The sequence below is a fragment of the Dromiciops gliroides genome, chromosome 4 (genome assembly GCF_019393635.1).
Source record: "Dromiciops gliroides isolate mDroGli1 chromosome 4, mDroGli1.pri, whole genome shotgun sequence".
NCBI lineage: Eukaryota > Metazoa > Chordata > Mammalia > Microbiotheria > Microbiotheriidae > Dromiciops > Dromiciops gliroides.
Window position 1 is genome coordinate 427,940,374 of NC_057864.1, and position 26,616 is coordinate 427,966,989.

General features: G+C 34.8%; 1 protein-coding gene across 1 annotated transcript; it reads left to right on the top strand.

Moving 5' to 3' along the window:
- Window positions 1-10,856: 10,856 nt before the first annotated feature.
- LOC122726526 (60S ribosomal protein L38-like) lies at window positions 10,857-11,116 on the top strand. The gene has a single exon (XM_043964293.1). It carries the CDS (start codon window positions 10,857-10,859, stop codon window positions 11,067-11,069), a length of 213 nt encoding a protein of 70 aa, XP_043820228.1. The 3' UTR covers window positions 11,070-11,116.
- Window positions 11,117-26,616: the final 15,500 nt, after the last annotated feature.

Consider the following 26,616-nt stretch of genomic DNA (forward strand, 5'->3'; position numbering starts at 1 on the left):
GAGAAAGTAGGAGAGATAGAAGGAAGAATTAGAGAGATGGAAGAAAGAATGGAAAGAGAAATGAGAGCAATGCAGGAGAGTCATGAGAAAAAGTCAAGACCTTGAAAAGCCAAATGGGAAAGGAGGTACAAAAACTATCTGAAGAAAATAATGGTCTAAGAATTAAGATTGAATAAATAGAAGCTAGTGACTTTATGAGAAACAAAGACACAGTAAAGCAAATTCAACTGAATAAAAAAAAAGAGGGCTATATGAAATATATCCTTGGAAAAACAGCTGACCTTGAAAGTAGATCCAGAGAGATAATTTGAAAGTCATTGGACTATCTGAAAGCCATGATCAAAATAAGAGCCTAGACATCATCTTCCAAGAAATTGTCACGGAAAATTTCCCTGATATTCCAGAAGGACAAAGTAAAATAGAAATTGAAAGAATCCATTGATAACCTCCTGAAAGATATCCCAAAAGGAAAACTTCCAGGAATATCATGACCAAATTCCAGAGATCCCAGGTCAAGGAAAAAATATTGCAAGCAGCTAGGAACAAAAGGAATTCACATACTGCGGAGCTAGAGTAAGGATGAAACAAGATCTAGCAACATCTACATTAATGGACCAGGGGGTATGGAATATGAAATTCCAAAGGGTAAAAGAACTGGAACTACAGCCAAGAATCACCTACCCACCAAAACTGAGTACAATCTTTCAGGGGAAAAATTGGACTTCAATGAAAAAGAAGACTGTCAGACATTTGTGATGGAAAGACTTGAACTGAATAGAAAATTTGACTTTCAAATACAAGACCCAAGAGAAGCATCAAAAGGTAAACAAGAAAAAGAAATCATGAGGGATATTAAAAGATTAAATTGTTTGCATTCCTACATGGGAAGATAATACTTCTGACTCATATGATCTTTCTCAGTATTAGGGCAGCTGAAAGGAATATACTTAGACAGAGGGCACAGGTGTGAATTGAATATGAAGGGATGATATCTATAAGCCATTTATTTTTTGTTCATCCTTGTTTTTTGTGGGGAAGACAGGGTGGGGTGGCTTATGTCTGGGGCTGGATTTGGGCTCAGGGCATCCTGGGTCCAGGGTGGGTGTTTTGTCTACTGTGTCACCTAGTGGACCCGTGATGACATCTTCAAAATAAAGTTAAGGGGTAAGAGGAATGCACTGAAAGAAAAGGAAAGAGAGACATAGATTGGGGAAATGTAGTTCACATAAAAGAAAAAAGAAAAAGCTTATGGAGTAGAGGATAAAATGGGAAAGGAGCGGAGGAGTGAGTGAGTATAACTCTCATTAGAATTGGCTCAAAGAAGGAATAACATACACACTCAAGAGGGGATAGTCATATATCTTGATGTGTGGGAAAGTAGAATAGGAAGGGTATAAGGGTAGGAGGAAATGGGAGGGGGCAGTGAAAAGCAAAACACTTTCAAAGTGTTTCACCCTATTCAAAGAGGAATAGGGTGAAGGAAGATAAAAAATAGAGTAAATATCAAGGGGAGTGAAAAAGATGGAGGATAATACAGTTAATAATAGTAACTGTGAAAGAAATGATGAGCAGGATGCTATCAGAAGGATGTCTGAAAAATGTAAACCATCAACAGAGAAAGAACTGATGGTATCTGAATACATATTTAAGTATAAGTTTATTTGTTAGCTCCTCTTTCTAAAGGTATTTTGTCTATTTTCTTTCACAACCTGACTAATGTCAATATGTTCTGCATAACTGCAAATGTATGACTTATATTGAATTGCTGAAATTCATAGGGTGAGATAAGGAGGGAGGGAAGAAAATTTAGAATGCAAAGTTTTAAAAAATCAATGTGAAAAGTCATGATGAGCAGGAAGAGTTCAGAGAAACCTGGGAGGACTTACATGAACTGATGCTGACTGAGAGAAGCAGAATCAGGAGAAGATTGTATACGGTAATAGCAACATTGTGTGATGAACAATGGTGATAGACTTGGCTCTTTTTAGCAATGAAATGGTGCAAAACCATTTCAAATAGCTTCATAATAGAAAATGTTCTAAACATCCAAAAAAGGAACTATTGTTTATAAATACCAATTGAACCATACTGTTTCTACTTTTGGGCTGTTTTTTTCCTTCTTTTATGAGGCTTTTCCCTTGTGCTCTGACTTTTCTTTCACAATAATGCAGAAATATGTTTAATGTGTTCGCACATGTATTGACTATATGCGATTGCTTTCTTGGGGACGGGGGGAGGGAAGAGAGGGTGGGAGAAAAATTTGGAACTGAAAATCCTATGAAAACAAATGTTGAAAATTATCCTTATATGTAACTGGAAAATAATAAAATACTGAACAAAAAAAAACAATGTGGAGGAGGTTGTGGGGTAAGGATTTAAAGATATCATGGTAGATTTATATCCCAGTAGACCTTGGTTCCAGTCTTATCTCAGTCACTTATTAATTGAGTGACCATGGGAAAGAATTTAGCCTTTCAAACTAAATTTGCTTATGTACACAATTGGGAAAATATTTTAGCAAATTCTTCATAGGTTGGTGTAAGACTCAGTAGATGCATTTTATGGAAAGTATTTTAAAAATCTTGCAGTGATGTATTGATAGCAACTATTTATCTATCATCTATATATCTATCCATCATCTATTTATCTACCATCATCATCACAATCATCCTCATGATCACCATCATCCAAAATCTGCCTCTCTAAAAATTCCTAGTCATTGATCATATGTCTTTATTCTGACACCTGCCAAAAGAAATCGTGATTCTCCTTCCATATCATGTTCCCCTTCAGGCTTTATATAACAACTCCTGTCTTTTCCACTGATTATCATATAATATGCTTTTTAGGATCTTTGTTGTCCTGGTTGTCCTTTTCTGGCAATGCTTCAGTTAATTGAAACTAACAAACTAACATATTAAATTTCACAGGGAGGTCTAAAATATCTCGAGAGGTTAGAACATTGGACCAAATCTAAAATGGTAAAATATAATTTAGGAAATGTAATGTCTAACAACAGATTCAAGGAATAATTTTTACCCATACACAATGGAAGAGACATGCATTGGTAGCAGTTCTTATGAGCAAAATCTTGGAGCTTCTGTAGCAAGTGCAATATAATTCGCTAAATATTGGTCTACAGTGTGACAAGAAAACAAATGACCCATTAAATAATATTAAAATTAAAGAGAGAGCAAGAGAGATTGAGATTTGAGAAATAAAAAGGCAAAAGTTTCACTCTACTGTGTAATGATCAGAGCACATCTAGAATATTGGATATAGGTCAACATGGTGCTCTATTTTAATAAAGACAAGGATAAATTGAAAACAAGAAAAGAGACATGATGTTTAAGGCACTCAATATCATGCCATAAGAGCAGTGACTGAAAGAACTAGGGGTGTTTGACTTGGAGAAAGAAGTGGGTTTAACCCTGTCTTCAAATATTTGATGATTATCATTCAGAATAGATTAGGTACTAGCTTTGTCTATTTACTTCTTGGTAGAAAACCTTGGGGTAGGAAGTAACAGTTTCAATGAAGCAAATATAGCTTTGAAATCAAGGGTATTGAGAAGAACAAAAAAGGAAAAGCATACAAATAATTACAGCTATCCAAAAGTTGAATGGTTTGCATTACAAGGTTCTGGGTTACCCTTTAGTGGAGCTCTTCAAGCAAAGGCTAGATGATCACTTGTTGAGTATGCTATAAATAAGATTTTTAATCCACTATGACTAAAACTAGATGACCCCTCTGTCTGTTTCAAATGTGAAATTCAGTTATAGAGAGAAAAGGAAAACTGCATGTAATGTTATAAAGTCACTGGTATAGAGAAGATATCATGGCTGTTTTGTTTTGTTTTGTTTTGTTTTATCTAACTAGAACGAGCTAATTGGGCCTTCTCTACTGAAGAGCTCCTCCCCATTTTCTTCAGGCTTTTGATTAAAACCAGCATATAATGCTTAATTTGCTTCTTAAATATGCACAGGCCTCTTATAGACCAGATTCTGACTAAGAATGCTTTCCCTTTTCAGTCATTCCATCGCTTGCCATATAAGTTAACATTATAGTACATCATTAAATGAGAGATAGTGAGATGGTTAAACTCCAATATAAAGTAGTTTATCTACAGACTCTAAGATATGATGAAGGTATACAATTATGTGAATGTTATTGAAAGAGTATTCTCCATTTTTTCTATGCTCCATTAGTTTGTTTACTTTCTAGACACATACACAGTGAGTATAGGCCCACTGCTCAACTGATTCCATAACTGTTTAGTTCTTCCCCTGATGCATCTATTGTCGTCCTTTAAATGAATTCCCTCAATCAGTACTTTTCTATTGCATTCAATTTAATAGCTCAAGTGGTCTTCAGTTTTTGGCACCTGTGCCTTAGTGAAATTTTCCAACCAAATTGTGCATGGGCATTTTGCCATCTGAACAGATGGACGTGGTGGGGAGCAGCCAAGAGACCATATCCAGTAGGGTGCATCAAATTTGTTTGTTAAGCAAAGAATTCCCATTTAGAATGATCTAAACAGTTTTCTATTCTGAACTTATGCTTATGATGGTTAAAAAGATGTGTCTAATTTGAACTGGATACAGTTTCATAGCATAGTCATAACCTGCACATGATTTCAATTTGTTAAAAGTGTTTCAGCCTCAGATTTTCTTTTTTCTAGTGTCTGCAGAATAATTTTGTTTAGACATATATTATGTTGGAAAAATAAAACCAAAAAACTGCTTTGTAATAATTAATTGCCACTTATTTTACCTGATTTAACTTCCCTTACTACTTCATGCCATGGTCCCTCTAACTTCACTTCATCCCATGTGGTAACCTGGACTTTGCCTCTAGCTAATGTAGTTCTGATAGGTTCACCTTTTGCCACAGCCTGGGCTTCCATGACCCTTACTTCCAGGACTGCTCCATACCACATAGTTGTGCATGCATGCCAACTATTTCACCCCCACTTCTCAAGGTTCCCTTTATATGGTGGGTTCCTCCTTTAGAAGTATAATTTATTGAGGGCAGTTCCTACTTTGTCTTCATTTGTATCTCTGATTTTAGCCAAGGTCTTAGTCTGACACATATATAGACTTATAATATGTGGTGTAAGAAGTTAATCTAAGCCTATATTTTTGTCAGTCCTTTTTCAGTTTTGTTATACTACTTATCAAATAGGTATTTCTTCCCCACACAGTTTATGAAAATCAAATTATTGAATTAAATTACTTATTGTTTCTTATATAGTTAGCTCCACTGGTCTACATTTCTGTTTTAATCATTGCTAAATAGTTTTGATGATTAGGGCTTAATAAAATTGTGTGTAGTCTAGAAGTGCTATTGCTCTTTATCTTTCTCTTCTACCTGTCTCCCCATTATTTCCCTTGAAACTATAGACTTTTCCTTCCCTGAATTATTTTTTAATTACCTATCTAGTTAGCTATCTCTGTTATAACAGTTAATCTGAAATTAGGTTTAGGTAATATTGTCAGTTTTATTATATTGGCATGACCTAACCATGATCAATGTATCCAGAGATGTAGGGCCAAATCAGTAATTCAATTTGCATAGGTAAATCCCAGGGTAAAAATTATCTCTAGTAATGCAGTTCATTACATCCTCTGTAACTTAATTATGATACAGCTCCCTGCGTTTATTGCAAATTTGATTAACCTAGAATCTGAAAATCAACAAGTTTGGGGAAGCTAAATGATATAGTGGCTAGAATGCCAGGCCTGTAGTTGGGAAGACCCGAGTTCATATCTGGCCTCAGACACTTACTAGCTCTCTGACCCTGGGCAGGGCACAAACCTGTTTGCCTCAGTTTCCTCATCTGTAGAATGACTTGGACAAGGAAATGGCAAGCTAGCATCTTTGCCAACTCCATTATCTTTGTGCAAAAACCCCAAATGGAGTAAAAAAGACTCAGACATAACCAAAGAACAATAATGACCTATCCAGAGCCACACAGCCTGTAGGAGAAAGAATAGTTTTATGGTTTTACAGTAAGAATAACTTTACAGTAAAAGTAGTTTTACAAATATCCTTACAATAGCCTTGTGAGGTAGATGTTATTGTTATGACAGTGCTTATGGCATGATTTGAACTTGGATTTTCATGACTCAAAATGCAGTACTCAATTCATTCTCCCACCTCCCTATCTCTGTGCTTTCCTGTTTTTGCAGAAGGATCAATGTTTGGGAAGTCTTAGATATAGTCTGCCAAGATATACCATAGATAAAGCAAAAATGATCTGAATTTCACAAACCTTCTGACAACTTTTTTTTTTTAAGTGGGGCAATTGGGGTTAAGTGACTTGCCCAAGGTCATACAGCTAGTAAGTGTTAAGTGTCTGAGGCTGGATTTGAACTCAGGTACTCCTGACTCCAGGGCCGGTGCTCCATCCACTGCGCCATCTAACTGCCCCCTGACAACTTTTAAAAAGCACATGTCCACAGAGGAACTATTACTAACCATCTATGTTTGCATAGAACAATAAAATCTCAGAAAGGGACCTCAGAGGCCATTAAGCCTAACAAATACTTAAAGAAAAATCTCCTTTACTATTTGTAACTGGTCATCCAGTCTTTGTTTGAAGATATCTCATTTACTACCTATTTTTACTACTTATCAAAGCATTCCATTTCTGCTTATGGGCATCATTTTTATATGAGGCACTATGACAGCATATTTGGAGTTTGTATGATCAGGCAGGGTTCAAGTCATTTGGCCTCACAATACCTTAGGCATCTCCTGGAGACCATAAGTTGCAGAGAAGTTACTTAACATCATGGATAAAGGGAGTCTCCTCACCTTGAAATTCCCTATTCTAAGTAAATCACAGATTCATTGCTTCCCTTGTAGCTTAATTGTTAGGGAGGGGGAATATATATACATACGCACATACAAATACACATATATATACACACATGTATATATACATATGTATGAATATGTTTGTGTATATACATATACATATACATATACATATACATATACATATACATATACATATACATATACATATACATATACATATACATATACATATACATATACATATACATATACATACATACATACATACATACATACATACATACATACATATATATTGATATCTGTGTGTCTGGTTGGATATGTGTGCATGTGCAAGTATGTAGGTATAATTGGTTCTCTATACTTTTTACCTTTTGGGTCCAAGCAGAAGATGTCAGATTCCTTTTCTGTTTAGCGGCCCTTCAAATTTTGAAAGAGCTATTCTCATTCTTCTCTGGGATGGAAAATTTCAGTTCTTTCAACAAAGTATCCTTCACTTTTCTTGTTGCCCCACCAGCCCCAGGATCATTTTTATTATATCAGTATCCCATGACCTGATGTTTACTCCAAGAAATATCCAAATAGAGTTTAGGTATAGTTCATAATTTTCAGCTTTTAACACTGAGTGTTTTATCAGTTATTCTTAGGAATTAATCATTTGAAAACTTTCCTAAACTGGTAAGAGTAATTAGGTCATGTTTCTTGTAGAGTGGTACTATTTTAACTGCAACTAAGATTGGGATTCTTTCCCTAGGACTGCTCTTTTGCAGATCATTTGAACAAATGTTGATTTCTGAATTTAAAGATATATAAACCAAAGCATGAATTCCTAATTTGCATCATCTGTCAACAATCTGTGCTTTGGTGAAACTCCTGCCAGAGCTTTCCCTCCAGTATCCTGACTAATCAAAATTTGGTTGTATTTTAAATGACTATGTAACCCAAGAGTTCCTCTAATTACACAAATGCTTAAAATAAATCTTTAATGCAATACAGAAAGGTATTAATATCCTATGAGGGAAAAATAATTTTGAAGATTTTTTCAGGCTATTCAGAACTGCAATATTATGTGTATATTTTTTTAAAAAAAAAAGAGCAGCAGACCATTAGAGATCAAGCAGAAATGACATTCATAGCCAATGCTTCCACACCCTCATCAAAAATGTGCTGAAATGATAACACTGGATGCAGATTAGATATTTAATGTAACATCCCAAGTGACCTTGCAACTTAGCATTTGGAAAACTTCAAAGTGAGAGAGGATTAATTTTTAAGCCTATTAACAAAGGCCTAAATTTAAAAAAATAATAAAAAAATAAAACAGAAAAAAATATCCAAATGATAATCTCATTAATCCTATATAAAATGTTATATATATATGTGTGTGTGTGTGTGTTATATATGTAAATATATATGTGTGTTTATATGTATATATATGAAGTTTGTGTCTATGTATATGATTATGTGCATTTGTGCATAGATATTCACAGATACTTTAATTATATCAGTCAAAACTCTTAACAAGTTTAGACCAAATACTTATTTAAAAATAAAGATATAAGGCATTAGAAAAAATGCACATAGGGGCATAGTATGCCTAGGTGCTAACTTTTTAAGTTACCTGGTATGGGAAAAATTGGTATTCTATTTATCCTTCCAAATAACCTAGAAAATCCACATATATATAGTGGTAGGTGTAGTGGAAGAACTTTTTTACTCATCTGTCCAGAGAGTTATAATATTGTAAATTCCCTGAGGGAAAGGAAACTTTCGGTTTCATAGTATTTGTTTTTGTTTTACACACAGGAGTTGCTTAATCATTATTGTATTGAATTGAGCTGTTATTTCACAGAATCTCAGTAATGGAAGAGCCCTCCTAGGTCAGTTTTTTCAACTCACACTGGAACAGGAATCTTCTCTACAACAACCATCCTATGTTTGAATATAGTTGTGTTATAAAGATTGCTTTTTATATTGAATTTTAGCAGAGTCACCTTAATGCATTGACCTCTCCCCTTTGACATTGTACAGAGAATTTCAATCCCTCTTTCATATGATGACCTTTCAAATATTTGAAGATTATTACCCCATCCTCCCTAATTCTTCTTTTCACCTCTTCAGAGTAACAATCCACAATTCCTTTGATTGATATGGTTTTCAGTGTTATCATTACACTAATATCCTTTTCTCCTCTATTCCCTTTTTTATCAATATGCTTAAATTTAATAAACATTTATTAAATGCCTACTATGTACCAAACACTGTGCTAAGTGCTAGAGACAGAGAGACAAAGATAGTCCCTGTTTGGGAAGGAGTTCCTTTTTCCTAAAATGTAGTACCCATAGAACTGAACCCAATGCTCTAAGTGTATTCTATTTGCATGTGAGTTTCTGGGTCAATTGTAACTAAAAGGAGAATGACTCCACAGAGCTTACATAGGCAGAGTTAAGGATAGGGTTTAAAATTGAGACAATAACTTTGTTTCCCTCTCTGTAATGTCATAGGTCTTTGATACCTCTCTCAGCTTTTTTATAACAAGACATTTCACATCTTTGTTTGGGGCCAGGAAAAAAATATGAAATCTGAGGCCATGTATATTAGTTTCACTTTGAAATAAAATAATTGAAAAATGTACTCACTTCTTTCTTTCTCATCTATAATGATAAGGGCAATTTTAAGTAATTCAACAAATAATTATGAGACAACTATTTTTTGCAGAGTCCAAGGTGCTGGAAGAATTATTAAATTTAGATGAAATCCTTTCCTTGTCCTTATGAAATTAATGGTCTAAAAAAAATCTGCAGGGGGCAGCGAGGTGACACAGTGGATAAAGCACTGGCCCTGGATTCAGGAGGACCCAAGTTTAAATCTGGCCTCAGACACTTGACACTTATTAGCTGTGTGACTCTGGGCAAGTCACTTAACCCTCATTGCCTGGCAATAATAATAATAATAATATTATTATTATTATTATTATCATCATCATCATCATCATCATCATAGTCCAATAGAAGAACATGAAACAAAGATATACATAGTCATATCATGTCCTAAATTTGTAGTGGACTAAATTATTAAATTGGTGTCTTTTTGAAGCAGAATGCTTTCACCCTCAACTCCAGGACTACAACACATATCTGTCATAGGGAACCCCTAAAAAACTTGTTAAATAAAGGAGGGCTCAGCACATTGTAGCTTATTAGTAAATATTGAAAAATAGGCTTAGAGCTGTATGAGACCTGAGAAATCAATTATTACAAACCATCCAATTTATAGATAAAAAATAACAAACAAACAAGCAATTGAAGCCAAATTATTTGGTTTGCTTAAGATCATACAGGTAATAAGAAGCAGAATCTATATTTGAAGCTAAATTCTCTGCTGAAAAATTCAGGACACATTAAATGGTATCACACTGCCTTAAATGATTAAATTTCTTTTAATCAATTGTTTTAGAACTCTTTCTCAGAACCAATAATATGAAGAAGAGTTAATACATGCATTTATATACACATATAAGAGTACATGGATAAACACACATATATATAGTGTGTATATGTATATATAAGTATATAGTACACATACATATATATATTCACACACCTATATATACATGTATATATGAAATTCCATATTTAGATGTATATTTCCTGTGGATTTATGATTTCAACAGGTCAGTTATTCCTTCCAGGAATGAAGATAGGAAGTCAGATTTTAAATGTCTATCCTTGGGGACACCTAGGTGGCACAGTGGATAAAGCACTGGCCCTGGATTCAGGAGAATCTGAGTTCAAATCCAGCCTCAGACACTTGACATTCACTAGCTGTGTGACCCTGGACAAGTCACTTAACTCTTATTGCCCAACAAAAAATAAAAATAAAATTTTAATCTATCTTCTCCAAAAAATGTGATTGCCAATGATACACACATTAAAACAGTAAAGGTTCTTTTTCCATCTTTCTCAGCCCATTGACAGTTGCTCAGTCTCTTAGGCCCCGTGCTGCTCCCTCATTCCATTGCCACTGCCACCATGCACCGAAAAATGGAGGAAATAAAAGACTTCTTGCTCACAGCCAGGCAAAAGGATGCCAAATTTGTCAAGATCAAGAAAAACAAGGACAATGTGAAGTTTAAGGTTCTCTGCAGCAGGTATCTGTACACCTTGGTTATCACAGACAAAGAGAAGGCAGGGAAACTTAAACAGTCCTTGCCTCCCGGTTTGGCTGTGAAGGAGCTGAAGTGAAGGCATCATTCAATGTTACACCTGTATTAAAATGTGTTTTAAAAAAATAGGAAAGGTTATAATTCTTAGCCCATAAAAAAAAATTCTCCTTAGGAAGAGGGAAGTTGATTAGGTTAAGCTGCTTGGGATCTTCACTTGCTATTTTCTTATAAAATATTCTATCAGAGATGGAAGAGGATTCATTCTCATTGTGATGTTCTTCCCATTGGAATTGGAAGTATCCCTGATGGATTGTCAGTTCATCTAGATTAACTCCAAGAAGGGCAGATATCACCTATTTTTTTTTCTAAAAATCTTACCAAGAAAACTAAGGGTTTTTTGTTTTTGTTTTTGTTTTTGTTTTTAGTGAGGCAATTGGGGTTAAGTGATTTGCCCAGAGTCACACAGCTAGTAAGTGTTAAGTGTCTGAGGCCGGATTTGAACTCAGGGACTCCTGACTCCAGGGCCGGGTGCTCTATCCACTGTGCCACCTAGCTGCCCCTGAAAACTAAGTTTTGATTTTTAATTTTATTTTCTGATCTTTTGTAGATATGTCATCATCACTGCCTACTGATGAATGTATCATTCTGGATTACAAAGTCACCTATAGCTTCTATGCAACATGATTTCTTTTATTGTGGCAAAAAAAAGATAATTTTGTCCTTGGTCTCTCTAATTATTAAGACCAAATAGAGAGAACCATGATTACCACATGTGTTTACCCCCTTGTGGAGGCTGTCAGCTAGGAAGTCAAATCAATCATGAACTCCCAATCAATGGTGATAGCCCCCTCAATCCTTCTGTTTGCAGCTGGAATTATACTGACTTTAGAGGCTCTTAAAGAAAGTCAGTTATTAAAAAAAAAACACAAGCTATCCTCATAGAAAGAAACAAAAAAGGGAAGGGATGAAGAATGCCCATACAATTGGATAGAAAACCCATGATGCAGGGGCAGCTAGGTGGCACAGTGGATAAAGCACCAGCCCTGGATTCAGGAGTACCTGAGTTCAAATCCGACCTCAGAAACTTGATACTTACTAGCTGTGTGACCCTGGGCTAGTCATTTAACCCTCATTGCCCTACCAAAAACAAAACAAAACAAAAAAAAACCCAGAAAGAAAGAAAACCCATGATGCCAACAGACACTTCAAATGAATAATTACCTCTTGGAAATTACACAGTTCAATTAATGACTCCATGTTTGTCCCTGAGACATAAACCCATCTTTTTATATATATATATATATATATATATATATATATATATATATATATATATATATATATATATATATATATATATATATATAGTCATGTATTCATGTTGTTTAGTTGTGAGTCATTGAATATTATGATATGATGTGCTTATTTAAAATGAATTTGAGAATAAGTCAAATGACTATGCACAAGCTAATGGTAGGCATGAAAAAGAAGAATTGAAAAGAAGAATTGAAAAAAATTAAAAATTAAAATTAAGAAGAGGAATTGGACTAGAAACTAAGTCAGAAATTAATTTTTTTACAAGACAAATTGGTCACCTAATACAAACAAGGTATAACCGTTATACTGAAGATGTGTTCCTTTATTAGAAGCACAATTTTAAATATAGTGAATTGGTATTATATTAACTATAATATAATAAAAGATCTGTGTTCTCATTAGTACAGGTTCTCCACAAGATGCAGACTATATGGCTTCATAGTCATGAATTAACAGGCAGTCTCTGTGAGTTACCATAGCTTAAAAAAAAATTAAACACTCTTCAATCAACTTGGTGTTGAGCATTTCTGAAACTACCTAGGCTGCATTATATGATAGACATAGAGTCATGTCATATTCTTAAAGCCCTGGAGACATCAAGAGAAAAGTATTTCTTTACTTTTGGGGAGTTTTTTTCACATTTATTTATTTTTATGAGCTAAACACAAGAAGAAAAGATATCCACATAAGGACAACTAGCAAAGCAAAGGGTTGAATATCATGTCATATGAGAACTGGTTGAAGTCATTAGGAAGATCTAGCCTTTAGAAGACAAGTCTTGTGCAGGTACCAGCTTCTTCCAGAACCTTTTTCTTATATCTTTTTTATTAATGTTCCCTCCTTTCTCAAATTTGGTTAATGTTTCTGTTTATGGTGGAATCCATTCAGTAGTATGCACAGTTTTAGGGTTTTATTTTGGATTTTAGGTACATAAAAATTGCTTGTTAAATTGGAATGGCAAGGAAACTATCTTCAGGTATTTGAAAGACTGGCAGGTAGAAAAGGGAATTACCTTATTTTGCCTGAACCTAGAAAGCACAAGAAATACATGTAGATAGATGTTAAGAAAATGCAGATTTAGACTTTGTGCCAGTAAAAAATCCCTAACATCACGTAGGTCTTTAGACCTGGCAACAGCTTCTCTTCAGGTCTTCTCAGCAGCCACAGCTACTGAAGACCTGGAAAATAAAGTTCTTTACACTAAAGTGCTTGTCACGGTCAAGGAGTATATCATCAGAAATAGATATTATTATTAAAAATCAATTAATCAATATGCATTGTCATTTGTTTTTCTGCTAGATCCTAAAAAACATTTAAATTTTCTGTCTGATTTCCACACGAAACCTATATAATGTCTCCACCATTAGAATATTGAGAACAGAGACTTTCTTGCTTTTCTATCTGTAGGTCCAATTCTTAGCAGAGTGTTGTGCATATGATAAGTATTTATTTTAAAAATGTATTCATCAATTCCTTCAATGTCATTCAAGGTAGGTTACCTTGGGCAAATAACTGTTTGTCTCAGTTTCCTCAATGGTAAAATGGGGATGATATTAGTACCTACCTCACAGGGTTGCTAAGAGGATAAAATGAGATAATATTTGTAAAGCACTTAGCATAATGCCTAGCATATATTGTGTGTTATATAAATGCTAGCTATCATCATCATCTTATATAGATCTCACTTCCCTAGCAAAATTTTCTTAAAAAGACACTTTCACCCAAAGCCACTAAAAGCTAGCACCTTATTCTCTTACTTAGCTGCTTAAATCACTGAGAATTAGAATGATTTGCTCAGGGTCATACCACCAGGGTATATCAGAGATGTAATTCATACCTTCTTATTCATGATTTTGAGGGAAGATTTCTATCCACTCAAAACTAACTCTCTGACAACATATACTTTGGTCATTTCTTAGTGTCTGTATTTGATTTCTCTTCCCTTGGTGTGTATTTATTTATTAAGGAATTTAATAACACCAACCTTAAGTATTAAATGCAAAACAACATGAATGAAATATGAATAACACTGATTGCAAAGAGTTAAGTAAATAAATGGTTTACAGACTGAATCTCTTACAGATAAATGAGGTTTTTAAGGTAGTGTATTTTCACTGTTTTACTTTCCTTGCCAGATTAAGAAATAATTTATTAAACATTATGGAAAATAAATTTAATGTACTTTGTAACCTAAAACAAAATTATACCATATTCACTTCAACCACAAAATGAAGCAACTTGGATTGAGATTTCTTCACAATTCTAGAGACTAGTCACCAAGCTCAGTCCTTCCACTCTTCTACATTATATCCTGCCCAACTTGCAGCCTATTATAGCTAACTGAGACTTAGCGTTCTCCACAATTAGCCTTCAGTGGATCAGGAGTCTGGAGGGAATAAGGTTGAGAAAGTCCCAGTTCCATTTTTCACTAGCTTAATGAGGTGAATGATAGAGTTTGAAAGAGCTCAGTTGACTGATTCCCTGGCATGCAGCCATTAAAGAACTCCTCATTAGTGTGTCTCTCTCAATCTTTTGTAAATTAAGGTGATCTAAAACCTGGGATCAACCACCAATAACTAGTTCATCCATGGGGAATTCATCCACTAATTTGTACAGTTTTTTTTTCCTTCTTCTGCTCAGTAAAACACTGACCAAAGGTGATTTTCCTCCCTCTTGAGTGCTAAGATTGCTCCCTGGAGAGAGCATTGCCTTGTTCTAATAAAAAAAAAAATCACTCTATGAAGTATCTTTTGTAACTCTCCTATAATTTGGGGGATACAGAAAAAACAATATATTGGTAATTGATAAGATTAAATTAACCCAGATTACTGAGGCAGAATGCTGTAGTGGATAGAACACTAGACTGAGAGCCAGAAATAGCTGAATTCATACACTGGCCCAAATATGTACAAAGCTTTGTGACCCTAAATATGTTGCTCAATCCCCTATTTTCACCATCTGTAAGGTTGTTGTGAAGATCAAATGGGAGAAATGTACTTTAAAAGCTTCATGAACCTGGGAACACTATTAAAGATATGGCATTGTTATTGTTATTATTACTTTTATGATGCGTTCACAAAAACTAAAATAGATAATTTCCAATATTGCAAAAATATTTAGTCAGGCTAGAATTTTTCCTTTTATTTGTTCCCAGTAAGCTGACTGGCTGTAGTCATTGTTTAAGCTATATATTTAGCAATGAAAGAATGTCAGACAAGAATAATACGACATTCTTTCCTTTTAGTCAATTTAAAAATAATGGTCAAGCATAGCATCAGGTTAATAAGGCTTTCCTTTGGGTCAGTGTCATGGTAGTTCAAGGTCCTCATCATTTAATTGTATTCTACACTATCTGGCAGTTATTGCTGAAGAATAAGCTAAGTCATTTTAGCATCTAACTATTCAGCATCACCTTCTACTGCAGTATCTTTATAAAGGGTCCTTTAATGTCTTGATGGGAAAAATAAATTCATTCCTCATCACATAAAGTTTTCATTTCATGTCAGTCTTTTGTGGAGTCTGGGGAGAAAAAGGAAAGTTTTTTTTTTTTCCCACCATAGTGTGAATATTAATTTGAAATTATTTCTAACACAACATAGTATACTGGGAATTTAAGAACAAAACAAAGCACAGAGCTTGCCTGAAAAATATATGATATTTAGTTCATCTTTGGCACTTATTAGGTGTGTCAATTTGTACAAGTCATTTTCCAAACTATGGTCCCCCATTCTCTCATTTATAAAATGAAAGAAGTGGACCGGATCATTTGTAAGATAACTGATTTTTGCTTCGTTTTTTCTTGTTTTGTTTAGATTTTGCACTCTTTGGGAATGACTTTTTAAAGGATCAGATAAAATAGTGCCATACTTTTGCCTCAATCAAGTTATTTCATCTCATTGGGTTAAAAACCAATTCTTCCAAATCTACTCTCCCTGTAGCAAATCCTTCTAGTAGTTTTATTTGTCTTATTTCTGTTTAAGAAAAACCTGTTATTTTATCTTTTGTACCAAAATGTGTTATTGGGTTGCTAGTGTGTTCAAACCCTTGGACTGTTGATTAAGTGGTGGGTTAAATGATCATAATATATATTCTGGATAAATTTGTAAAATAGTTTGTGCTAATTAAAGATGATAGGGAACCTTTCAAGCATTCAATTCAGTTCTCTTCTTCATTTTTATTGTTTCCTATTCTAGACATTTTGGTCCTGGAGAGCATCCTCTCCTGGACTGCATAGTAATCAATCTATAAATATATGCATGTATACATATACATATGCACAATACACAGATATATCTATATCTATTATATATATGCACATACACACATATATAAATATATATATTTATTATAAGTACATTAAATAATTTGAAGTCTATTTCTACCTAGAGACAATATGAATACACTGTCACAAATTCATGAATATAGCAAATTGTACACAATAATAATTAGTGGCATTTATTTAGCACCTAATGATTTATATGATAATTTGCACATATCACTTGAGCCTCAAAACTTTATTACTAGTTGTCACTCTTGTTTATATTTTTTCAATATCTTTTTATCTATAGAAATGAATGATTATATCTCAATATATTGCACAAGCTCATGCAACCTAATAATGATTTGACTCAGGATTTGAATCTATACTGACCCAGTACCTAAGACTCTATCTTCTTTTTGCTGCCTTTTATTTACCTTTCAGCTTCAAGTCATAATAAGAAGATAGGTGAACTTTTACCTTTTTTTCCACAAATCTTCAAGTATATGAGATAATGAAACAACCATCAGTTATACACTTTACTGAAAAAACCTTTAAATTTCTAGGAAATTAGAATTTAAAAGAAACTTAGATATCATCTGTTACAGGACCCCCATTTTATTTTTTATTCTATTTTTTTAAAACATGTAGAAACCAAGGCCTAAATAAGAGTCACTTAACCCCGTTTATTTCTGTTTCCTCACCTGTAAAAAGAGCTTTAGAAAGAAATGGTAAATCATTCCAGTATCTTTGCCAAGAAAAACCCAAATGTGGTCCTGAAGTTGGACAAGGCTGAAAACAACCAAATAAAATGTATTTTATTTAGCATTAACTACCAAGTGATTAGCTATAAATAAGAGAATGATTTGTTATTTATTCACCTTGTGAACTGTTTGATCATAAATATCATGTGATAGATTAAAAAGGAAATGTATGATTGTCAAAGGATGCTCACACTGTGATAGAGATGCATATGAGTTAATTGGGATTCTATATGGATGATAAGGTACTCAAGATGATGTATTTATGAATGATAGGCTGGTTAAACCAAGCCCCTGAATATTTCAGAGTCTCATGTTAGAGTTCAAAGAGTTTAACCTGAAAACTCATAAGAAAAATCACATGGACCAAAAAAAGTCTATTTCCTAGATTTTGATGTACCATTAATTGGCAGCAATATGTAGATCTAACATGAACAATAAAGATGTACAAAGAATTGGGGCTAAAGTTAATTGGGAGGAGTCTGTTGAATGGCCTATCAGAAAATGCAACTTTCATTTAATGATCCCAAGTTTCTTCCACAGAGATCTATCTTTTTAATAGTACTATTTTACTGATATTGAGATATGGTTGTGAGACGTGGAAAACAACAGTTTCCAGAGATTTAAAATGCATATCACACATATGACAATGGAGAGATGCAAGGTAATTATGAGTATTCTGTAATATCTAATTAACTTAATACATAAATAATACAATTATCATGGAATTTTAAAGAAGAACAGGAGTTAAAATGCCATTGGGGAAAATATGTTGTTTCTCTTCTTGTTGCTATTGCTGTTTTTACTGTTTCTGCTGTTCCTGCTTCATGCCACTGTTATTTTTTATTTATTTATTTATTTTTTGGTGAGGCAATTGGGGTTAAGTGACTTGCCCAGGGTCACACAAGTAAGTGTTAAGAGTCTGAGGCCGGAATTGAACTCAGGTACTCCTGAATCCAGGGCCAGTGCTTTATCCACTGCGCCATCTAGCTGCCCCCTTGGGCCACAGTTACTCTTGTTGTTATTGATGATGCTGTTGTTACTGTTACTGATGTTGCTGCTGTTGTTGTTGCTCTTTTTTCTGCTGCTGCTGTTGCTGCTGCTGCTGCTGCTGCTGCTCCTGTTGCATGTCAAGTATGAGGGATGAGGCAGACAGCCCAAGTGCTCTAAATATAGCATGACAGTTTCAGGAAAAAGTAAGGAGTATTCCCAAAACTCCCAATATGAAATGTGGACTTCCTATGTGAAACTAATGGAAGACATGGAGAATAGTTAAACAGGATAAGTAAGCATGGAGACATGTAAGAATCAGAGGGAAAATCTAAATTGATGAGTTCAAAAGTCCATTCTAGTAGAACCTCTGCTGTGGGAACTTGTTTCATCATTGCAGATTATGACCTGTCTTTGTCTTAGGAAAAGAGTCCTAATAGGGTTCTTAAGGTGCAGAAATATTATATGACTTCTTCAAGGCCACCCTGCTAACAGGTAAGGTTTAAATCAATAAACCAGTCAGTCAATAAACATTAAGGGCCTACTATTTCCCTAGCACTATACCAACTAAGTACTTCATGCTCTGAATAAGCTCTTCCTTACTGAAGACTAGCATTCTTTCCCCTATGCCATCTGGCTTCCCACCTATTGCAAATATAATTTTTAAAAACCCTTCATAATTAGCAAAGGCTTTTTTATGATTTCTTTATCTACTAATGCTTAACGGTCCTAGAATTTGCAAAAATGAGAAAATCCCAGGTAAACTCTAAGCTAAAATGATACCCAGGCTTATGATATTGATGGGGTTATTTTAGTAGCAAATATCTAATAAACATTTTTATTTATAGTTTTGAGTTCCAAATTGTATCCCTCCTGCCCTCCCTCCCCTTCCCCCTCTCTGAGGAAGTAAGCAGTCATGTATGCGTTAAACATGTCATATTATGTAAAATATTACCATATAACTTGAAAAGAAAAAATGAAAGAAAGTGAAAAATAGCATGCCTCAGTCTATGCTCAATCAATATCAGTTCTTTCTTTGGAGGTAGATAGTATGTTTCATATGATATTGATGTTAATCATTTTCTGTATTGGCTAACCCTAGTTTTCACTCAAATTCTAGAGTGTTTGTATCTCTTCCCACCTAAAAGGAGGATGCAAAAGGTTATAACTTTAAATATGTCCTAAAAGATTCCCAAAGCTTCTGAGGATACCTCAATGTATGCATGTGCCAGGAGTGAAGGATCATTTCTAGATTGTCCCTTATATAATCATTCATGGCAAAGGTCCTCGAATGGTTTACCATTTCCTTGTAAAGCTCATTTTACAAGTGAGGAAACTAAAACAAATGGGGTTAAATGACTTGTCCAGTGCCACATAGCTAGTGTTTGAGGCCAGGATTGAACTTAGGAGGAATAGTCTTTCTGACTCCAGGCCTGGCATTTTACCCACTGTATCACCTAGTTGCCCCATATTTTATAGTTCAAACAAATTATTTAAGGATCTATTTCTTCCCTTAATACTTGGTAAAAGGCTTAACTTTTGGGAAGGCATAATTAAATTCAAAAATATCTAATTTCTTCATGAACCTTCATTTCTGAAGTACTCCATCTAACATTCCTTGACATACCTGGTAAAAGGAATTCAAATAAACAAACCAGCAACAATCACCCTTATGAGTGAGGATTCTTTCACTCTCTAAGGATTGACACTGTATTAAGTCATCAAACTGACTAATATACTAATTTTAACCATTACATAAACCAAAGCAATTTGATAATTGTTTCAGTTGTAGGATTCATTGTTTAAAAATAGATCTTCGTTTATGCAAATATCATGCATTAAATTTTACTCTAATCCTGTAGTCATTTAGAAATCTCCCAATCCTCAGAGAGATGACAACATTCAAAAATTTTTTATGTGAAAACAAATTCAGAATTGCATTTAGTTTACTGGAACTAGAAAGGTCCTTAGAGGTCATCTTGTCTAATTCTTTAATTTGATAGATGAGTTAAGTGAAACCCAGAGAAGTGGTTTCTTGTATTAGGTCTTGAAAGTAAAATGGCGGGGCTGGACTTTGAACCGAAGTCCTCTGACTCCTCATCTAATGCTCCATTTTACTACACTATTACTTTAACTGTAAAAGAACATGTCCCCCACCCCACCCTGGTTGTTTCCTTCAGTTCTTCCACCATTTTATTGTTCCTTAATTGAATGCATTACCTTTTCACTCCTCTTAAAGAGATACATATCCAGCAACACTGTGGTTTTTTATCATTAAAAAATCAGCTCCAAAACAATCATATTTTCCTGCTATTTCAGATGCATAATAAAGACAGGAGTGCAAGTTAATCAAGTAAGTAGAGAACATTGATGTAGGCACCTTCATTTTCCTTTTGTTCTCATTTGCAGCAAAAACCAGAAAGGATCTTGGGAGTAACTGAGAGTTTCTAACCCTATGTTAGATAGAAAATTGGGATTTCTGCTGAGGGCAAAAGGGCGTGAAAGAAAAACTCTAATCTCAGTTGTGTTACTGAATATGGTGATGATATGAATATTAGATATATTTACTAAGAAATAAACTTTTTTTTAGTTTTATTTCCAAATAAGGTGCCTCTACAGGCAGCCCAGTCTACTGGACAAAGTGCTAGACAGAAAACTTTTAATACATTATCATTAGTATGCAGCAAATTATTTGTCTATCTGGTGATAAGAATGAACAATCACCGATAGATAGCCTGTGTACTTAATTGGGGTCTTTGTGATGTCAGGAGAAAGTGAGGAAGACCCTGTTATTTTAGCCAGTGACAAAAATGAACTAGAATGTTTCAGTGACTACAATATTGGGGAGAATATTTACATTGATGAGTTGTTCACAGATATATGAAAGTATTTGAGTAGAACTCCTGGTATCAGAATTCCCTTCACCAATGACAGATTGCAACCCATCTTTGCCTTGTAGGATTAATCCTAGTGGAGTATTTGAGGATAAGTGACTTTCCTAGGGTCACACAGTGAGTGTCAGAAAAAGGATTTCAATTTTTATAGCAAATGTATGGAGGACATTAGCCAGATTCCCACAGGCCAGATATTAAAAGGAATGCCAATATTGATGACATTATATTATTCAAAATGATATGTAGTGTGAATTTTAGTATATATTCAGAACAATGTTATAAGGTAGGAAAGGAAGATAATACCACTTTTTTTACAAATAAGAAAGCATATAATATAACGGTAAATATAGTCATTTGCAGAGAGGAACTCATTTGTCCAAAAGAACTAGGAAGTGGGGGAGCTGGTCATCAAACTTAAGATACCTGTTTTAAAATGTCATATTTTTAGGGGCAGCTAGGTGGTGCAGTGGATAGAGCACTGGCCCTGGATTCAGGAGTACCTGAGTTCAAATCCGGCCTCAGACACTTAACACTTACTAGCTGTGTGACCCTGGGCAAGTCACTTAACCCCAATTGTCTCCCTAAAAAAAAAAAGTCATATTTTTCCCACTATACTTCAGTGTTGCAAACTAACTAAGCTATATGATATGTTTTGCTTATAATAAAAGTTATGTGTTTGACAGAGGCTTATCTTTATAAAGAGCTTTCCTCACAACTGTGACAAGGAGCTAGTGATAAGTTTGATTGTTCCCATGTTAAAGATGAAAAGACTGAGGCAAAGAATGGTTCATTGACTTGCCTAGTAAGTGGCAGGGTTGAGATTAGGACCCAGATAGTCTGAGTTCAAATCCCTTGTTGTTGTTCTTTTCCCATTCAAGCTCCTTCTCTGTGTCATTCTTTTAAGTAGTAATTATATTTTAGGGAACAGAGTTTGACCCATGTTATAGCCAAAGCAATGAGCTAATGAGCTGCATTATAACAGAGATCATTGTGTCCATTTCAGTTAGGATTAGAGCATCTGGGATGAGGGGGAATTAAAGGACTTGCATTCATTCTAGGAATGATTTAAACAGACATGTTTAAATGCATGCTTACAATGCTAATCTTTTCATTTAGTTTACTTTGGAACTATTTCAAGTGTGTGACTCATAAGGTATAGACTAGATTATAGTAATATCATTTTGGTGTATTGACTCACTTCATGTAAAAGATGTTTGCAAAAGAAAATCAGTGAAATGTTTATATGTGTGTGTGTACACATACTCAATATAAGCCAATTTGACAATTCTTTTGAAGAAGTATAAATGAGAATGCATGAGCAAATCTCTGATGATAAATGTCCCTATATCTTCTCACTGTGTTATGTCAAACAATAAGCCATGGGGTGGTTTCTTTCCTATTAACTATTTTTAATGATAATGATCATATTACATTTAGGGGACTTGTATATATGGTGAATTCATCTTTTAAAAACCTATTAGATGAGGGGGCAGCTAGGTGGCGAGGTAGATAACGCACTAGCCCTGGATTCAGGAGTACCTGAGTTCAAATCCGGCCTCACACCAGCCTCAGACTTGACACTTACTAGCTGTGTGACCTTAGGAAAGTCACTTACCCTCCATTGCCCCTCCAAAAACCAAAACGAAACAAAACAAAATCTATTAGATGCCTGCAAGTGACTATTAGAAATATCTAAATTATTTTTCAAGACTTTACAGGTTTCATATCAGTTGATCCTTATAAGCAAACCTGGGGGCTAGGTAGCATTATAATCCCTAGTTTACATATGAGCAATCTGAAACTTTTAGATGGAGGGGTGTTGGATGACTTGTCCAGAATTGCTGAGGCTGGACTCAAACTCGTATGTTCCTGATTTCAAATTCAATACTCTATTCAATGTGCCACCTAGGTGCCTTCATCCAAACTACATGAAATAAGTTATGGAAAAGCTGTACTATCATTGTTGTTTAGCTTTTGGATAATGAGAAATTAAAGAAAGTTTCCAGCAATGTACTGCAATGATCTATGGAGAGGGAGTCAATATACTTGGTTTTAAATCTTAGCTCTACCATGGATTGTGATGGGGACTTTGGAAATTCACCTCAACTTTGTTAAGCCACAGTTTCCTCATTTGTCAAATAAGTGACTCAGGCTTTTCCACCTCTGTGATTATATTTAATCAAATGTAGTGATAGAAACAAAAAATCTGATTCATCTACATTGTTTTGACTGATTATTAAATTTGAAGGATATAATTATTGAATAATTTTTCTATAAAATGTTAACAAAAAGCAATGTGGAATTCCTGTAGCAGGATCATATCATCTTAACATTTAGATCTATAAGGGAATTTTGGAAGTTTTCTATTCCCAACTTCCTCATTTTAAAGAACAGGGAGTAATGAATGCCCTACAAGAGTCTAAGGGAATAAGACTAAGAGAAAGGAGAGGATTTCTTTATGTAGAATACTCCTTATAGAAGGAAGACCAAAGTCCATAAAATTCTTGTTCATCTTCCTACTTAGAGAAGAAAGTCAATGAATTGCTAAGAGTGCAGATGGGAAAGGGAAGAGGCTTTCTTCTTTAGCAACTCACCATGTATGCTTGTCTTCTGGGTGACTTTTCACACTTCTTATTGAAATGATATAAAGAGAACTGTTTCATTTTATTCAGTAAATGTGTCCTGACTAAAAGACACAATATTTCATTCCTAAGCCTTTGTTATGAATTCTCACTCTAATTTCTTTGGTATTATCTAGTGACTCTCCTATATCTGTAAACCATATATTATGTCACTCACAATATGAAATTTTCATACTCAAAGTCTCATGGTAGCATCACTGCACTTATAGAGCATTTTGTAGAACAGTTGAACATAGTTAACTCAACACATAATCTATCTTTTCAAAATTGTTTGGATAACCCAGGATATATAAATAATAATTCAGGATATTTGTGCTTACCATACTTCACTTCATAGTAATAAATTTGGGAATACGTATTTGTCTAACAGAACCCTAGAAGACTTAACCTGCACATATTTATTTCCTACCAAAAAAACAAACAAAACAAAATAAAAAAACATACAGTTCAAAGACCAATCTCTTTTTTTTCACCCAGTACAATGCCTAGTACACAGTACTTGCTCAATAAATATCTGTTGATTCAGTAAATGATTATGGCCAAAGGTCCTCCAAGACTCTGAATATGAGCAAAATTCCTCTTTTCCCATTCCAAAATATGCATCCTCTCATGTCTTTTTGAAGTTCTTAAAAACAACAACAAAAGAAAAAAAACAAATGGAAAAAAAATAGGAGGATCAAAGGAGCTCCTCTGACTACAGTCTTTCCCTCTGGGTTATAATAAACCAATACTCTGGAGGGCAGAGCAAAGATGGTGCAGGAAAGACATTAAATGCACTGAGCTCTTGACACAATTACCCCCAAAACATCCACAAAACAACCCCTAGAGCAGCAAAACCCACAAAACAATAGGCTGATTGTTTTCCAGCCTAAGAAAGTTTAGAGAGGGCTGTGCTAGGCTTTAAGAAGAGTCCAACCTCAAAATCACCAACACAGTCCCCAGGCAGGCTACACCAGAGAAACTTACCCCCAAGCCTCCTAATCAGCTGAAGCACCAACATCTTCTGGAACTGAGCTTATGGTCAGGTGAGAGGGTTGAATGGTTGGCTGGGGGAAGGGGGGAAATACAGGGGTGTCTGAGGGACCTAAGGAGGAATTCAGCTATCCCACCACAGCAGGGAACCAGAAAGAAATTTTGAGTAGCAGGATGCTCCAGGTAGGGGAAAGGCACAGGCCCATCAGAGCTAAGAACCACCACAGCATACAAAGTTCTCCTGGCTGGTTAATTAGCAAGTTAGCTTGAGGTTTCCTTCTGACCAGAGAACAGACCAGGTGAGAGAAAAACCTGCCCTCCCTCAAACTAAAACACCTGGGACACTCTGAACCTTGGGACAATATAGCTTGGAAGTATGGCCCCACTATAAGAGGGAGTTAAAAGTCAAGTAAAAATGGTAAGATGAGCAAGGAAAGAAAGTTGAGAACAATAGAAAGTTTCTTTAGTGACAAGGAAGATCGAGGCACTCACTCAGAAGAGGATAGCAACCTCAGGGCCCCTACGTCCAAAGCTTCCAAGAAAAATATGAATTGATCTCAGGCCATGGAAGTGCTCAAAAGAGACTTTCAAGAGAAAGTAGGAGAGAAATAAAGAAGATTTAGACAGGGGGAGGAAAGAATAGAAAGAGAAATGAGAGCAATGCAGGAGAATAATGACAAAAAAGCCAACCTTCATCACATCCTCTCTTACTTAGACTAAATTAAGCTTGAGGAAAATGTGTCCCAGAGAGTAAAGAGACAGATTTTTGCACTAAAATATGGGATTTTTCCCTTTTCTACTTTACTTGTTTTCTCTGTCTGTATTGTTCTTGCCTTTTTCAGTTGTCTTAGTTGTGTCCTACTCTTCCCGATTCCATTTGGAGTTTTCTCAGGAAATATGTTGGAGTCATTTGCCACTTCTTTCTCCAGCTCATTATATAGATGAGGAAAGTGATACAAACAGTATTAAGTGACTTGCCCATGGTCACTGAGCTGGTCAATAACTGAGGCCATATTTGAATTCAGATCTTCCTGAGTCCAGGCCAGGCACATTCACTAGGATCACTCTCTGTACTCCCACGTATTTTGAGGTTGTAGACCCTTCTTTATCTCTCTTTTTCTGCTACCAATCCTAGCCAGACATCCAAAATACTGAAATTATCCCAGATCACATGGTTAAAGCAAGCACAATCCCTATTCTTTTTGGTATCTGCTTCATCACATAAGTCAAATCATTTTTTCAACTACCTATCACAAGCCATGATCCTAACTCCCATTATCAAGTATATTTTTCTTCAATTATTACCTTTTATTTTTTTCATTTAGGTTTCCTAATATGAGATAAGTTTCTGAAAATCAAAAGCTATGTTACTTTTTTCTGCTCCCCAAATTCCTTAGACATTCTTCTATAAACTTCCAAAACTAGATAAATAATAATTTACATTGATATCAAGTTTTCAGTTTTACAAATCACTTTTCTTATCTGTGAGGAAAATACGGCAAGCATCATTATCCCCTTTATATAGATAAGTAAACTGAGGTTCAGAGAAGCCTTTATTCATTGAACTACTAAGAGTTGAAATTTGCCCTTAAATCTGTGACCTTTTCCATTGTTTCACAGTACCTTTTAATATTTGTTGATTGATCCTGGATCAGGAAAAATAGATAAGTAATAAAGATTTGAGTAGACAGAGGAGGGAGGAATTTAATAGTGAAATTTTGTGGTCTTATTCCATTGCATTTTTTTTCAGTAGCATCCCTATAATCAAAACATGGTACCCATCAATACTTGA

What these genes read in the sequence shown, in the direction of transcription:
- LOC122726526 (XM_043964293.1), top strand. Translation starts at nt 10,857, where the DNA reads ATGCACCGAAAAATGGAGGAAATAAAAGACTTCTTGCTCACAGCCAGG.